We start from the raw sequence: 17,729 nt of genomic DNA on the forward strand, positions 1-17,729 counted from the left end.
TCTTCTCTCTCTCTCTCTCACTAAGTATCCAAGTTTCCTCAAATGCATTACCTTTTCTCTGAATCCCTTAGGCAGTGTCTAATTTGTTGGACCTCTCCCACTCAGGTATCATACAATGCAATATCATCTGTAACTTTCATTAATATACTGCAGATCCTTCTTGCAGATTATTGAAGACATTGAATAGAATTAGGTCAACACAGTATAAACAATTAATGGAAAGGAAGCAATTAAAATTGCACAATGGGATGATTCAAAGCACAATTTCTATTTTAAGACGTTATTTCAAATATATTTTATCCCACAGAGCTATTTATAAGAAGTCAAATATCTCACTATAGCTACAGTTTCTAAATGCAAAACTGAGATTTTTCTGCATACATAATTTAAGTGTAGAATAGCAAACACAATGCTAGTCAGACTTTCTCTGCAAATGAGTCCCATTCCAGCCACTGATCAGAGAAAGGTAGGCACATCAAGTCTACTCCTCAGCACAAACTTTTAAACACTTAATTTGATATCTGTTATTCTACTTATCTGTAAATTACAAATGAAAATACAGGGAGATCCAAATTTGCACTGACAATCAAGGACCTTGCTGCTATCCAAAGTCCTACTGTAATTCAAAGATTGTTCAACAACGTGCTACAGTACTTATAACAGGAAAGGTATTATTTAATAAAAAGCTTAAATAACATTCAAGCCACCTAGACTACGAAAAACACAATTACCCAATTTACACTCTGCTGTTTTCCAGAAGACTCACTTTCAGTACAACCTATCAACTCTCCTTCTGTTCTTGATGATGACTACAGGTTATAACACAACTTTCTGAACAGAGGGCACAGTAGCCAACTATTCCAATTCTTAAAGCTATTTGTGAAACCAAGAAAACTATTTGTGAAAATAAGAAAATAATTTGTTTGAAGAATTAGACAATTAAAAACCAAAGCGAAACCGAGGATGAAAAGATAGGTCTGAAAATATATCAGTTGTAAAAATAATAGAATCCATGCTATTTTATGCACAGTTGTTTATTCTTGTTCCATGTTTTAAAACTTGGACTCAGAAAAAGCACAGGAAATATTGAGGTTTTACCCTCTTTTTTGTTTTCCACTAAAAGCACCATAGTTACACATCTTGATTCAATCGTCCTTTTCCACAATCACTTCTCCATGAAGCACCCTTCTTCTCTGCCGCAGCATGTGGAAGTAGAGTTGTGGAAATACTTGATAAAAGCATAAAAGAAAGCAAATTAGATGACAAAATTTAATAGATCATATAAAACACAATTTTGCAGAATGAGTAAAAATTATGGCACACAGTGTTGCAGTTGGTTAAGGTAAATAATAACAAGTCATTAACATTGCAGTGAATTACAAAACAATTACTCAAAAGTCAGACAAGGTCCCCTGAATATATACCCTGTGTTCAAGGAATTTTGCTTCAACACTTTCTTTCTAGAAACAGGACTTAATCACATTCTGGCAGTGCCTGAAGCCTTCAAATCTGTGCTAAGGTAAGCATGTTTGAATTAAGACTTTGAGGATACAAATTTAACCTACTTGTTCAAGTCTCAAGTGAGAAGATCCCTTTCTCCTGGCCCTCTGTCATCTATTATATTACTGTCCTGCTGACGGATTTGATTCTTATACTTAATGGTTAGAAAACTAGATTTATTCCTTAAACATTAAGTTATATAAACAGCTGTAAAACCATTAATAAGTTATGACAGCTTAGGACATTTTTTACACACATCAATCTCACTTGTTGGCCTTCATGATTTCCTGTGACAAAAAATTTCAGTGTATGTACATATTATGAAAGTCCATGCTTAAGGTCTCTTTCTCCCTTTATGAATGCAAATCACGGACCTTTTAACTTCAGTTTTCCTCTTTCTCTATTTCTCTCTCTAACCTGCTACCTTGTTTCTAACCTCAATGTACAGATTCTTCAAAATATTCTATTATATATTCTGTTAGTAATGTTATCTAAAATATTACATATCCCTAGTTTGATCTAGCCCCATTTGTGGCAGTGTATCTGAATCAGGTTGCTTTCTCCTCGTCTTCACTGCTTAGGATACCTGTGGAAATAACACTGAAAGACAGATAGTCTCTCTACCCTTAGCTTAGTTCAGCCAATTGATCTGTGGCTTCTGGTATCCATTAAGCACAAGGACAAACTGATTAAACCAGGGACTAAAGATGTTCTGAGAGGTCTGGAGGCAGGGAAGGAAGGGCTGATTTCTGTAAAAATGAAATCTTGGAGAATATCGTTTCAAATTTTTCCCAAGCATGCTAGAATTGTGATTTTTCAGAGGTAAATGAGCATTAGTAGCAATAACAACACAGCAAATCTCTGGAACAATTTGCAGGACCATTTTTAAGCCATTGCTTCAAAGTGGCCGAGGCACTAGGAAGTCTCAGTGACACAGTTACAGACATTTCTGCATGTAAGCAAAAAGTTTTTTTACTTTGTACAAGTCTTAGAAATGTTTTTAGCATTTTCACTAAAATTTATGACAGCTTATGTTCTGAGACAGATAACAGGACAGAAAATTTCAGTCTAACCAATTAAAGCACAGCAAAGCTTGGAACAAGAAAAAGCAGGCTTTTACAGTAGAAAATGTTCAGCTAATTTTACTACAGGCAGTGCTTCCAGCATTGCTGATGACTGATTATTATGTTAAAACGTTTCTGCAGTTAAATAATACTTACATGGCACATAGGAGAACATGACAATAATAAGGAAGTAATAGTAGTCGAAGGAGACATTATATTTGTTGGGAAGTCTCAGTGAAAACATTCCTGTTTTCTTCACATAGGGTAAAGCAGCATATATGGTTAGCAGTTCACCTGCAACTCCAGCAGGATACAAAATGATAAAAAAGTTGTATCTGCATTAAAAAGTAAAAAAAACTTAGTGAGAAACACTCCCCAAATTTAAAACTTTCTCTTGTTATTATTAGTGGCACAGCAATGTATTACAGTAGATCTTGCACCAAAATCAAAGATCACATCCTGACTTGGCACAGAACACCAGTTACATTTACTTTGGAGAGAGTTGCTTAGATTTACAGAGCATGCATTCCTCAGTGCTTTTATTTAAGAACAGTGAAGTATCAGAGTGTTTGTATGTCTTTATAATAAAACATTCCTCAAACTTGTAGTCTCCGATACTGATTTTTTTTTACATGTACTGATCTTGGCTCCTGTTGTTATTGACAGGATTCAGATCAGGACTGAATCCCAAATTCAGATGATCTTACATATTTTCATCACAGAGCATGCACACTTAGTCAACTGTATGTATTATAATTTATTTGAAGATAATGAAAACATTGAGAAACATCAGTCTGTTTTACTTGCTACCACATGGGAAATTCAAATAATACTACATTTACCACTAATGGAAATTGGAATAAAAAAATAAAAGAAAATGGCAGTGCCAGAAACTTATCAGATCGATTTTAAAGTGAGAAGAAGATGTTCAAATCAAAGACGAAGCATTCAGTTTAAAGAAAATGTGGTTTGAATGCCACAGGCCACATAGGCAGTGACAAAATGAAAAACTGTAATCAAAAGGCTTTGTGCTGTCCTTACACACGGTGCACCATGGATATGCAGGTTCTTCTAAGGAAAAATTCTCCAGTTCACGCAGGGAACAGCAATGACAGCTGTGGCACAGAGAGAAAGGCACAGTGTGCACTCCCTGACCAAAAGAGACGAGATCCAAAACAGCAGCGACTAAACATGAAACCCTCCTAGAAGTAAATGGGCTTAGAGGACTTGCAGTCAGACTACAGATTAGGGAAATCACAAAATCACAGAATGGGTCAAGTTAGAGGGGACCATAGCGGATCATCTGGTCCAACCTTCCTGCTCAAGCAGGATCATCCCAGAGCACGTGGCACAGGATTGTGTCCAGACAGTTCTTGCATATCTCCAGTGAGGGACACTCCACAACCTCTCTGGGCAACCTGTTGCAGTGCTCAGTCACCTTCACAGTAAAGAAGTTCCTCGGCATATTCAGGTGGAACTTCCTGTGCATCAGTTCCTGTCCATTGCCTCTTGCCCTATTGCTTGGCACCACTGGGAACACTATAGATTAGAGGAGGTATTAGAAGGAACTGAGGCAATGATTTACACACAGTGTGTCTCTACGCAGTTAAAAAAACCCCAACAATTCTGAACTAAAATTTGAAGCATACCAATTCCATTAACAACAGACAGGAGAATCTTTTACAATTATAAGCTAAAGATCAGAAATTCCAGCTCTCTTGGAGTACTGAATTTATGTCCAGTTGTGCTGTTTGTTTATCCATAAATCTTGACGGGATATTTTGGACTCTATGAAAAGATAACATATTTTCAAGTGTTTTGTTTATAATATATTTCACCACATAACTCTGCTGTTAGAATGTCGATTTTCTCTATTGTCTATATTAAGGAAACAAAATCTTGTCATTCAAGACACACTGACGGCAAAAAGTATATCTGTCAATGGATGCACATTTCTTTCTGAAGCCTACATAAAAAGCTATTAATGACAGCCAACCTGATTATTTTTAAGTTTGCCATTTAATGCTTAAACGTAACCAAGTCTATCATCTTAGGTACTAGCAAAAATATTATAGGAAACATATTATAGGAATGGACATAAATATCAGACACACCAAAGAAGTATATTAGAAGCATCAAAATTGAATTATCTATAAAACAAAAATGAAGGAAAATAACAAACTCTTTTAAATAAGAGTCACCTGCACTGAACGTAGGTTAGATATTTTCCTTTTAACATCCTGTCTTACATGTATTTTTAAAATAATGAATACAGAGAATAGTCTTCCAGTCTTCTGATAAACAGGCAGTCTCCATAATATATGTGATCTAATGGCCAACCCTAAGTATGCTTCAAAATCCAAATAGTTTTCATATGGAATACACTTTTTATGTGGGCTAAACTAAGTCAATACTTAACTTCACTACATGGATATAATCTTACAAAAGCTCTGATAAAGCAGAACTTCATATAAAGTAACAATACGCACACAGACTGAGTGACAACAATGCCCATATTTTCAAAGAACTGACATCCACAAAGACTAGTACAGGTGCTTAATTTTGGGCACAGTATTCAAAAGCATCTTAAAGAGTCATATTTAAGTTAAAAGAGGACTCCAAAGATAAAGAAAAAAATTTAAGAGTAAGTGAAAGCAGAGCTCAAACTGTGAGATATGGAAAGCAATGAATAAATCAGACCCCAAAAATCTCAGCTAAAATACTTTTAACATTTAAAACCAAGCAACAATGATGCCAAGTACAGAAAGCAACCAACTTGCACTTTGCTGACACATAGCGAAAGCTCCAAACTCTGCTCTCCTGAGTGTTAGCTCAGCATGCGAGAAACTACCATGCACAGAACCATGAGAGACTGAAGTGCAAGACATCTCCACCTGGCCCATTTAATGAAGTATGGCAAATGGTTGAGCAGGTTGAATGTGTAGAAGGAATATCGAGTAATCTCTGTCACAGTCCATACCACCAGAAAAAGAATAACGCTCTCCTCATTCTGGATCTGCGGAAGTACAAAGAACCAACATTTTCTTCATCCTTAAGCCTCTTTTCTGTGCAAATGCAACAGACTTCTCTTTAAGATACATGGAACAGAACTAACATCTTATAAAGAAAGAAGATTTTGTCATAAAAGTGATATGTACAGTAAATCCATCATATGTGTGTACTAACATACAGACATTTTGCAAACTGAGCAGTCTTTATCCTTTAAGCAAATATCAAATATAAACCTCTATAATTATGCTTATTCCTTCCCTTTGTTCTCTACTTGCATTTTCACTACACTAACGGCCCCTCTCTTTTATTTGTGGTTGACTTACTTGTTTATTTTCTTACTCCTTAAAACAGCAAGAACAAAACAATGCTACAGAAGATATGTTCTTTCCATAATGAGTTTTTAACCATCCTGCATTTCACTACTCTGTCTCCTAGACTTTCTCTTACTTTTTATCTTGCTTCCTCCTCACTGTATAATGCACATCTCCATGAAACTTTAGACAAAAGGAATTGCTTTGTATAATCTGCTAACTGGAACTTGGTCACAGAAGATCAAGTTTGGCAGACTTCAGGGAGCTCTAAGATAGTTAAGTAGGTGGAGCACAGATGGCTCATTAAATGAAGAGTAGTTGGTAGATCAGGAGCTTTGGGTAAACCCACTCAACAATCCTGTTTAAGACTTAAGTTCTGAGTCATTAAACTGCCTCATCAGTAGGTAGCACATCTCTGCTATTTCAAAACATCGGCTCTTTTTCACTCTTGAGTGAACAAATAAACAAAAGTCCCCAAATACAGAGAAGGCTCCCAGGGATCTATTACAAACACTACCTTCTGAGAAGAAGAATTACACACAAGTAATTTTCTTTTCTTTAAGAGGGAGGAATTTTGTAATATACTTCCATGCCTGAAGGCTGAAAAGCTCCAGGGATGTCTGTGAAATAACTCAAGTTTTGTTAAAATTACAAAAAAGGGAAACGATTTTTTTAAAAAAAAATGCAACACGGTGACAAGGCTTACTATTATCTCCAAGGTGCTGAAAATCCACAACTCTGTCAAAAGTCAAGAAGAATGGTAAGTGCTCATAAAATCACCCCCTCAACGTGTCAGTCAAAGAAGGTGCACTTTTAGTGGATCTCACCAACATCATAGAAAAAACTGGGATATAAAAATAACGAACAAAAAAAATCACAAACAAAACAGGAACAACTGAAATGCAAAGACATCCAAACTGAGAAGCAAAAGTAAAGACAGAATTAGGCTGTTCTTTGCCTCACGCAATTAGAGACAAACACTGATAACCCAAACTTGGATTCATGTCACAGTGCTAAATCCAAGCTGAAGAGCTTTTAAATAAGTATGCAGAGAATTTCTATCTATTGCCTTGCAAATCTCCAGTCAAGTGGAGAGATCTGGGTCTGGCTATTATCACTGACATGCCTCTCACCATCTAAAGTGACCCTGAACGTTCATGCCTGCTAAGCAATAACAGCATGAAATACAATCAGACATACATTCACATGTATTTTTTCTTGGACACAGTTTGACCTACTGTACTGTAGATAAAGGAAATAAAAGAAATTACTGGATATGCTAAAGATTTAGTCCACTATAGATAATAAAAAATGGCAAAATGCAGTGGTAAGTCCAGCTTCTGTGTAAACATTCAATATAAAAAACCTTTTTAATCTTTGAGACATTTTCCCTTAAGGAAAATATGAAAACACTTAGCTTACCAAAAAAAACAACAACAACTATGAAAAGCCTATTCCATGTTAAGAAAAGCAACAGTAAAGAAAAAGATGCAGTGTAGAAAATGAGTCCTCTGTGAACTGAAACAAAGAGATTTGGTAACTGAGGCAGGTGCTAGGATAACCCATTTGCAGAAAGGCCTATGCCATCTGCTGGTGAGACAGTTCAATGGCTCAGCTTTTCAAGTTCTAAAGAAATTCAGGAGCACAAAATCCTTCACTTAATTCTTACATGCCTTTCGCAGAAAGCAGACCTCAGAAACTGACCCGAATGTCCGACCTAGGAGCTGTAAGCAGTCTCCTTCTTTCATTCTGCTAACAAATCACTAGCCTTACAATAGCCACCTACAGCCAGGCAAACAAACTATAGTCATTTATATAGGACCACAAGTGCCACTGTGGCATGCTGGATGTGCATTTACGCATGTCATCAAATGTTAATACTACCATAACATTTAAATTCTCAGATAGTTCCTAAAATAAACTGCAAAATCACAACCATGTTTATCGAGGTAAATTCAATATGAGACATCAATTTAAATACACAAATTTACGTTTTATTTATATTAATTCAGCAAGTGCTAATTAAAGTTTTTGAAATGGAACTGGTAACACTGTGGTAGATTTGCTGCTAAATAACAGCAGTAGTCATTGATCTCTCCTAGGCAGAACACAGCCAGCACAATGCCAAAGACACTGCTGATTCACAGGCAAGACCCAGACTCAGTTTCCTGGGAAGAAGCACATAAATTCCATTTTTTAACCCCCAACTTCCAAGACTGCACTCGAGTATGTAAGTATACTCATTAAGGAATATCATTAATTTTTAAATTGGTCTTCCTTGTGAAATGAGAACTGTATTAATAGCTTCTCCTTAAAAACAATCAAAACATAACTTGTTTACACACATACCTGTTTTATACTATGTGCAATGAACCACACCATGAAGATTCTTGAACTCACTTGGACCCCAGTCACAAGCACAGATGTGCGAACTATTCCTTAAAAAGAGAAACATGTTATCTCTGTTCCACAATTCATGTTTTAACTAGTTATAGGAGAAACTAAAACAAAGAACTCACCAACTGCACAGTGGACTACCTGTAAATAAAAATAAGTTAGAGGTTACAGATGTGCAGCATGTTACTAGCTACACTATAAGCATGGCCTTCTGATATTAATATAAACCTAGGCTTAATTCTGAAGGGAAGGGTCTTTTGTCTCCAACTAACAGAAAAGAAATTCATGGCAGAGCCCTGGCAACAACGGGCTCAGGATTTCAGCTGTGCAAGCACATGAAAGATATTTATTTTCAAAACTAATTGTATATATTAGACATTTAGATATTTACAAAGCACTTTATTTTCAACTAGCAAATTTCCCTTCCATTACCTTATTCAAAGAAGAATTTTACAGGTCAGAATTTTACTATATACAGCTGGTGACATGATTTTAATGGTTTGAACTAGAGACTTTGTGGCAGATTGAGGAAAAAAGTTAACCCTTTGTTGTGCCTGGGAAAGAACTGCAAGTGCTCAATAAACCCAACAGCTTCCTTCCATAGATGTACATGAATCCGATCCGGAAACAAGCAGAAGCAGGAAAGGCACAAAGGATAGTAAGTCCAGTATAAGGAGTAATAGGTAAGCTATAATCTCTGGAGATGGTGGTGAAATACCTACAACACTAGAGGGTTGATCTGATGGCTGAAATGCATTTGAATTTTTGCCTTTTTCATTCAAGACTCTCAAATCGAAGCTGTTCCCAGGCACTGTCTGATTTAAAGAAATACTAGAATCAAGGTTGAAAAAAATGTGCCCACTTGTTTCAAGTAATCACCTTGCCCCTCCTTCATTAAATAATAAAACTCCTTTATGAAATAATAAATTTGAAAGGACTTCTAGTACTAATATAATACTTTGATTTTAAATTCAGGATAAAAATGTGTTTTGCCTATGATATGCAGTATTCAGTAAAGCAAACTAATGTTTAAAATTTACCTCAAGCAAAGCAAATGTCTGGAAAAATTTAAGCGTCTTTTGAACGCTTCTGAATAAGCCTCTATGTGTTCCTTTCTGTATATAAAACCGCACCATGGCAATACCTAATACCAGCCACCTACAAAAGAAAGAGAATGGATACATTTCAAATTAGAATTCTAAAAATATCCATCCATCGTAAATAATTTAGTAGAGTATTTTTCTTTACAGAATATCTTTGCTTCTTCACCTGTCAGTGTTCTTTGATTATCAAAAATATCTTTAGACATAAATATTATAATGTTATGTAAACATTACACTCTTATCTCTTTACTTGGAAAAGGATGGAGAATGACTTGCTACCTTCAGAGGATTGACTTGAATTGAGGGAACCCCCCAAACCACCAATCCATCAGACTTTTCACTAGCAGGGACTCCATATTTTTACTATTAAATCCTCATGCATCTCTACCATTAATTACTGTTATTTGAAAACACACGATGAACTTGGCACTGAAGCCACTGTTTGGGTTGCAGGTTTGAATGAGTAAAGGAACAGAACCTATGCCCATCAGTTTTACACTTTTCACAGCCCCTCAACTCATTGATTTCAGGACTGACTAGTGATCTGAATGCTTCTGTTTGTGATTGTCCAACTGAAGTTACCATTAGTATTATGTTTTCAATAGTTTTGAGAAGTGATCTTTAAAAATCAGGTGGCAAAGTGCTGAAAGATGGGTGTTCTATGCTCCTGGCTTCCAGAGGCAGGTATATTTAACTAGCACACTTGAGGATGTTAGATTACTTTTATTTTTTTTGGGGGGGGGAAGCTGAACAATTATACCAACTAATAACCCTTCCAATGTAAAAGAAAGAGAGTAACAGTATCTTTTAATCATACTAGAATTTGATACAAAATTTAAATTGAATGGAAATTGAGATTAAAGAAAAGTAAACTTCTAAACTGTGGTTGGTTGATCCCCACCGTCAGCCCAGACTCTGTACAATAACCCAAGGCATGTGCAGTTCCTTCCACAAAATAAATCCATATTTATATAATTAAGATTTTCAGAAGAGTGTACTATACGTTCCTTTATCACAGAATCATAGAATGTTATGTTGGAAAGGACTTTAAAGATCATTTACTTCCAACTCTCCTGCCATGGGCAGGGACACCTTCCCCTAGACCAGGTTGCTCAGAGCTCCATCCAACCTGGCCTTGGATACTTCCAGGGATGGGGCAAACACAGGTTCTTTGGGCAACGTATGCAAGTGTCTCACCACCCTCACAGTAAAGAATTTCTTCCTAATATATAATATAAACTCGCCTTCTTTCAGTTTAAAGCCATTCCCCCTTGTCCTATCACTACAGGTCCTTGTGAAAAGTCCCTCTCCAGCTTTCTTGTGGGCTCCCTTCAGGTACCAAAAGGTTGCAATAATGTCATCCCGGAGCCTTCTCCTCTCCACACTGGACAACCTCAACTCTCTCAACCTTTCAGAGCTATACCACATTTATAAAGACATCATACTAGCAAGATGATTCAAAACTTCAGGTTTCAATCCACAAAGACTAAGAAAGTACAAAAATTCTTTAATATAGACACAGACATAACCAGAGCTATGGATGGCTATTTTGAGAGGTAAAAATAAACCCCCAAAATTATAACAATTTTAGTTTAACTTCTCATCTGATGATACTGGGAAAAAATACTGAGTTCTTTCATTCTCCATAGGCCATAGCAAGCACACTGTACAGCGACACGAGTTCTGGCTAAGGAAGGGCCCAAGCAACAAAGCAGAGGGGTCTGAGAAAAACTCAGAGGTAGATTCAGAGAGTGCATAAACATTCAGAGAAATATTTACACAAACATTTGGATAAATATTTAACTCATCTACTGCTCCTATACTCCTCCCTAAGCATAAGGTATTGGTTAATATTGGAAACAGGGTATCAGGAAATACCAATCTTTTGGTCAGATCCATTGTGCTGTAACAGCGTGAGTGTCGCACGGATCATGACAGGTCCCTGTTCACCTCGGATGGCACGTACTTCAGTATCAGCCCCTCAACAACTCTTACGCAAGGTGGCTACTGCTATGCAGTCACTTGGCATGGCCCATCCCAGCATTTCATGACAGCATTTCAAACTCACATAGTTAGTCAGACTTCCACACATGGTAGGAATGATTCCCCTTGTTGATCCCTTCTACTTTAAGCCCATGAATCCGATCTGCCAGAGTTCCAAAACTTTCCCCTGCAAGTGTCACTTAGATTTTATAACGGATTTTAAATATGAGTGGATTTATTTCAGGTGGTCTCCCACCATTGTGGAAATGCGGAATTACCGAAATATCACTTGTAGTTCTCCACAGTAAAGCTGTCCTGTTTTACAGGGATGTGTTTTACAAGAGGAGGGTGACAGTGAGTTTACATCCAGCTGGCAGCATGAATGGTGACAGCAACAGCTCTGTCCTAGCCCTAGACTGAGAAGTCATAATACATCTAATCTAACAAGACATTCTCTGTATCTTGTTCCATAACCAAAGCATTGCAGAGGGAAGTAATCTTGGACTACACTCAGAAGCGAAGACTGCAAATACATTTTTCTTAAATAAATTTTTATGTGGACATGAATTTCTGTAGCTGGATTTATTTAGTTGTCAGTGGCTTTGACTGAGTATTGCAAATCACAAGGAAATGGAAAACACTTCCTATAATAAAGGCAGCATTTCCAGTTGGGGCTTCAGTAAAACTGGGTATTCATCTGTCATTTTAGTCCCTTAAACCTGTGTTAGAAAGGAAGATAAGCTGCAAGTTTTCTTTATTATAATGGTTGTTAACATGCAGTTATGCATTAGTTTGTTAAAACTCTAGAAACACTTTGCTATATTGCACTGTCTGGATAACTGGACCAATATGCTGTTCTAGCTACTTATTTATCCTGTGTAGTTCCCCTGTTAAGTATTGCTCTATTTCATATGTTTATTTTTTCTCTTAAATTGTACCCAAAAAAGATTATAAGAATTTGTTCCTCTCTTTTTTTTTCTCCATTTCCACATAAAATATCCAATTTTGCATGTCTTAATCCTTTTTGATAAGAATGGCAGATGGGAGAGAAGGAAGTGGGAGATACTGAAGCAGCACCTAAGGTCAAAACTAATATAGTTCGATAATCTTTTAGAGACATATAAAAGTCTGTGGCAAGAGTCAGTGTTCATTAGCAAATTCACACATGGAGCACAAGTCTGGGAGTTCAATGAGGTAACAGTAACCTGCCAGTTAGAAAAAAATTACTTTCAGTAAAAACACTTTTCAAAAGGTGTTGCAGCAATATATGAACAGACTTAAATACCTACTCATGATTCACGGATGATAGAGAGAAGAAAGCCATTAGGATCATATTCCTGGCTTTCTCCATCAGTACTTGAACTGCTTCAACTACAGCATGTCAGTTTTGCTTTATGGCATTCAAAGGACAGAGAATTCACTCACTGGTAACCACAGTAAAACTGTTCTCCTGATGAATATCACTCTGGAAGTTATAAAATGGTTAATTCCTAGCTTTCTTTTAAGCATGTGGAAATTAAAAGGTTGGAGGTATTTTCCCCCAATAATTAGTGAACAGGGCAAATTTTCATTAAGCGGAAATAGGTGCTTCAAGCACTAATAACATAAATCTGAGTGTTCTTATGATCGGTTCCACTATCCTTAGAGTAAAGCCTCACAGCACAGAGCACAAGCTCAAACGAACCCCCTAGGTTACTGCAACGCTTTCCCCTCCACCCGTCCCCGCTCATCACCAATGACCGCCGGTTCTGCGGGCCACGCTCTCCCCTCCGGGAGCTGGGGTGGGCTTTGCTTGCCCAGAGCCGGGGCCCACGGACCCGAACGCGCTGCCCCGCAGGGGACCCCGGGGCGTGAAGCTCCCGGCGGCACCGAGGGGCGCTTTCGCCTCCCCATCCGGAGCGGCGGCCGGCGCGGGGCGGCGGCGGCTCGGCTGCTGGCCGAGGAACGCGTCAGTCGCCGCCCGGCATTCGCCGTGCCGGCTATTACTTAACCTCGCGGCGGGCGCGGCGGCCGGCAGCGCTGCACCGTAATTAAGGCAATGCCCGGCCCGGGCCAGGATAGCCCGGTCCCGCGGCTTCCCACCGCTCCCGGCTCTCCCGCCCCGCAGCCCCCCGCGGCCCCGCCGCGCCCCCGCCGCGCTGCCCCGGCCCCGCCGTCGCGCGCCCGCGGGAGCCGCCGAGCTGCCGCCCGCGCCGCTCACCCCGCGGTCATGGCGACGTTGTAGAAGATGAGCCAGGCTGTGGCCAGGGCGCCCAGCTTCCGTTTCTTGCCCTTCTCCTCCACCGCGCCGTTACCACCTCCGTCCTCCTCGCTGGACGCCATGGTTGCCCCGGCCGGGAGCGCACGGCGGGAGGAGGGGCTCCCTCCGCGGCGGGGCTCGGCCGCTGACAGCCGGACCCGCGCTGTCTCTCACCCCATCTGTCTTCCCCGAGGCCGCTGCCGCCGCCAGCTGCTCACATGGCCCTGCGCGCTCCTCCCTCCGCCCCGTGTGGCTCCCCGGGCCAGACAGACCCGGCGGGGGCGGGACGATCCTCCATCGGGAGGGAGCTCCTTGTGGGATGGTACCCGGCCTCGCCGCCCACCGTCAGGCAGCAGCAGCGGGCATAGCCCACCCCAGCAAAAGTGACAGAAAATAGTGCAGTTCATGGAACCACAGAAACGTGTGTCTGTGGTTGAACATCTGGGAGTCTGCTCAGAGGCAGAGTGGTGGGAATATGCCCAAGGTCCCCATCTCAGAGGCCAAACAGGGTTACCTGCCACGGTGACCTCGGGGAGAGAACGTCTCCCAGTCTGGTAGATTTCCATAAATATCATCCTCGGAACATGAGGAACACTGAGGCCCACACCTGAGAAGGGGGAAATTTCTTCCAAGGGCCTGAAGAGCACCCAGCTGGCAGACTGAAGGATGACATTTGAATATGCATGTTGTCCTGTAACTCTGCTCTCTGTGCACACACACAGGGAAGCTAAGCCAGCACAGGGAGCCTTGCTGGGACTGTCTCTGGAAGGGGGACAGCCTCAGCCTGAGCTAAGCTGATGTGACATGACCCTTCAAAGGTGTGGGTTGCACCTGCTATCATGACACCTGTCTCAGTCTGTGCTAGCCTGGGGATGCCGTTCGCTACTTGAGGCAGTGTACATGTAGCCACAGGCTCCTCATTTCCACAGCTACTCATGGTGACCATGGCCAACTCAGCCCAAACACCACAAACACAGGCATATACACACAGAAGAATTCCAAAACTGGGTCAGGATATTTTTGAAATGCTACTTGATCAGTCCTAAAGAATTTCAAGAGTCTGAGTCTCTCTACTTTAGGACAGAGTAGGTTATCTCAATGTTGAAAACATCTAGATGGTCTCAGTTTGAGGGCCTTCAATAAAATATGGGCCATGCAAAAACTGCCTCCCTCTCCTCACCAAAGCGCACAAGCAGATCTTCATCTTTCAGCCTCAAAATACATATCCACTGGCAACAGCAAATATATGTGTGTGCAAAATGAATAGTTGGCAAAACAGCACATTGTATATGAGAGTAAGATTACAGTAGGTACCATTATTATAAATATACAGATGCTTTTCGTGTTCAAATTATAAATATAACCCAGTTTGAGAATCCTGTGGTTAAAAAAAAGAGACAAAAGATTTTACACACAGGATTGAATGACCTAACTCCCATTTTGCCAATATGGGATAATCCAAGCCTACGTTTCATCTCAGTGTAACAGTTATAAGTTGGTTTAAACTGTAGTTTTCCAAAATATTTTCTATATTTACTATTTTTATTCTGGATATTCCTACTATCTTATTTACACCTTTTCTCTGCTCAAATTTCACTTCTCTTTTCAAATCTTTTTAATTCTTAGCTTTGAGAACGTAGTGTTAAAATGGGCATAACAAATTAACCACGTACTATGAGCAAAGTGGTTTTTGTCTCATTTGATTCTGTCAATTTATGACTTCATTAACTGATGAAGACTTTCTCATTTTAAATTATGATACATGGAGACAGGTGTGACCTGATCGCAATTTTTAATATTAGCTTTTATTTCTTACTACTTTTAGCTATCCTTTCCCTTTTTTTTTCTCTTGAAAATTTTCCACAGCAGATTTGAGGGAACAAATCTGATTTGCTTTCTGAAGTAAACATTTTCCATTTTTAAATCCCTCCTTGGATGTTTTCCATGCTTTTGCACAGAATCTTTTGAAATTTGACAAGTAACGTTTGATACTTTCTCATTAGAATTCTGTATTCCTTTCCTTCCCCTATTTATTTGTTCAAATGTATTGATTTTTGGATGCACGCACTATCTATAAGGATGGCCAGGTTTGCCTAGAGTTGATTTAGTCAACTAAGAACTTACTGGTTAGGATAAGTATCTCAGTGTTTTTACTTAAATATTGTGGTTACTATTTATGAGCTTACAATTTCTCTTGCTATCACACTACCCATTTACTCAACTGATGAGGACTTTCTGGATATCTCCATAATCCTTTTGGATTTGAATAAACTAACTATTTTGTGCCATTTGAAAGTTTTGCCATCCCGCATTTGCTTATGTTTCCTGACCGCTTATTAATGTATTAAGCACTAAACTTATTACAGAACTTTCATAAACATCTTACTGCTTCCATTTTGCTATAATAAACTTGCCCTTTTTCTTCTGTTTTCCATGTTGTGATCCATGGAGATATTTTGTTCCTTACTCTGTAACTACTTCCTATCCTTGGTAGTTCCTGTGTGATAATTTTTCAGCAGCATTTTCAAAATGTGTTTGTTGTGTTAATACTATTTTTTCAGATTTGTTTTTGTAATTACATGTTCCAGGAACAGCAATAAATAGTTGAAATGTAATTTCCTTTTCATAAGTTTCCTATTCTTGTTCTTTTAATTATGATTTCTGTCAATTATATTTATATATTTGTGGTTTACTAGTCTGTATTTTCTGAATCCCTTATTTAAATTTGATAAAGTGCCAGCTATTTTCAAAGCATATAGTGGCAAAATTATTTCATTAATAATTCAACTTCGGTTAGCACCTTTTGACCCCATAAAAAAATCTCAAAATTATTCATAAAACAGATTTTGTTTACATACAAAAATGTAATAAATGGAACTGAATAGGCTTGTACATTAATTGCATTATCTAAATCAGCTTTTAAAATCAATTTAGACTGACTTAACAATTGAGTTCAACTTTGCTCTTATTCCAGTACAGTGTGAAATCAACCTTCCCAATAAATTTTAAGATGGTCAGATCAAGGTCTTTTGTGCTGTAGGTGAGAGCATCATTGTGTTTCATATTCATTCTCCACCTTCCCAGGCAGTTTTTCCCAGCTATTCACTCAACATAGTTATACTGTTATTACAAAAATGAGTGTTTTTTCTGGTCTTCTTCATGACTGATATTGTCAATATATATTTATCTTCTAGATTTGTACTGCACATGTAGATATTCAGTACGTTATAAAGCTGGATGGGTTTTATTTCCCATCTATTTCCAGAAATACAAAGTGATGCTTTTATGAGATTATTTTCTCATGAAGTGCTTTACAATTTTTTTTTTGTTACAAAACTTATCTATTCAATATGGGAACACTTCTATGAAATGAAAAAATTTAGTGCTCTGAAAATAATATAATGACTTTTCAGCTCCAGTATCACAGAGGAAGGTCATCTACTATGAAACACCACAAGAATTATTTGGTATGAGCCGTGCAGAATCATGAGATTACCTTTATACTTCAGAGTAGTTAAATGCCAGGCAATGAGTTAAAAACCTGAGGAAGGAGAATTTGTTAAAAAAAATAAACAACTTAAATTCTGCTTGTCCTTTTGCCCTGTATTCACTTAATGCTCCCAACACACTACAAGAATGTGTTTAGACAACAGACTTACATATGGTACTTGCACACTATTTTAGGTTTATGGTATGTAGTAATCAGTGAGGTATTCAAGAATAAATCAAATAAACAGAATTTAGCTATGTCGAACAACAGAATGTCTACATATCTTTTTGTGCATTCATCCAGATGTGTCTATCTATTATTTTATTTACTACTCTAGGAATTTGACAGAAGATGCCTTCAAAAGATGTGGTGTAGAATGTATTGCATAAATCTTGTGGGAAGAACTAGAAGCTGTGTTTGCATTTGGCACATCTGAAGCAGCTGGAGTTGTGCACTGCTACTGGAAAATAAATGATTCGTGTTAAGCCTCTGACTGTGCAGCTAAGTAGTCAGCAAAGGAAAACAAGTGTCATGAACACAGGTGGAAGTGGAAGTTTCTCTTTCTGCTATAAAAATACAAAAATTCTGGTTCAAAGGCTTTTTATGAAAACTATTGATTCTATATATCTG

General features: G+C 38.5%; 1 protein-coding gene across 2 annotated transcripts; it reads right to left on the bottom strand.

The window, feature by feature from the left end:
- Positions 1–1,016: 1,016 nt before the first annotated feature.
- On the bottom strand, positions 1,017–13,817 carry HACD1 (3-hydroxyacyl-CoA dehydratase 1). Of its 2 annotated transcripts, none has more exons than XM_029961718.1 (7): positions 13,571–13,817; positions 9,325–9,442; positions 8,407–8,425; positions 8,237–8,319; positions 5,459–5,580; positions 2,721–2,899; positions 1,017–1,228 (listed from the first exon to the last, which is right to left on the bottom strand). In XM_029961718.1, the coding sequence occupies exons 1-7, from the start codon at positions 13,690–13,692 to the stop codon at positions 1,146–1,148; spliced, it is 726 nt and encodes a 241-aa protein (XP_029817578.1). In that variant the 5' UTR covers positions 13,693–13,817; the 3' UTR covers positions 1,017–1,145. The 2 variants fall into 2 exon arrangements, with proteins under 2 accessions (XP_029817578.1, XP_029817577.1); XM_029961717.1 differs by having other exon boundaries at positions 8,237–8,325; positions 13,571–13,813.
- Between the last annotated feature and the right edge of the window lie 3,912 nt (positions 13,818–17,729).

This window comes from Manacus vitellinus, unplaced genomic scaffold, assembly GCF_001715985.3.
Source record: "Manacus vitellinus isolate BGI_N305 unplaced genomic scaffold, ASM171598v3 scaffold_3_pilon, whole genome shotgun sequence".
In the NCBI taxonomy this organism is placed as follows: domain Eukaryota; kingdom Metazoa; phylum Chordata; class Aves; order Passeriformes; family Pipridae; genus Manacus; species Manacus vitellinus.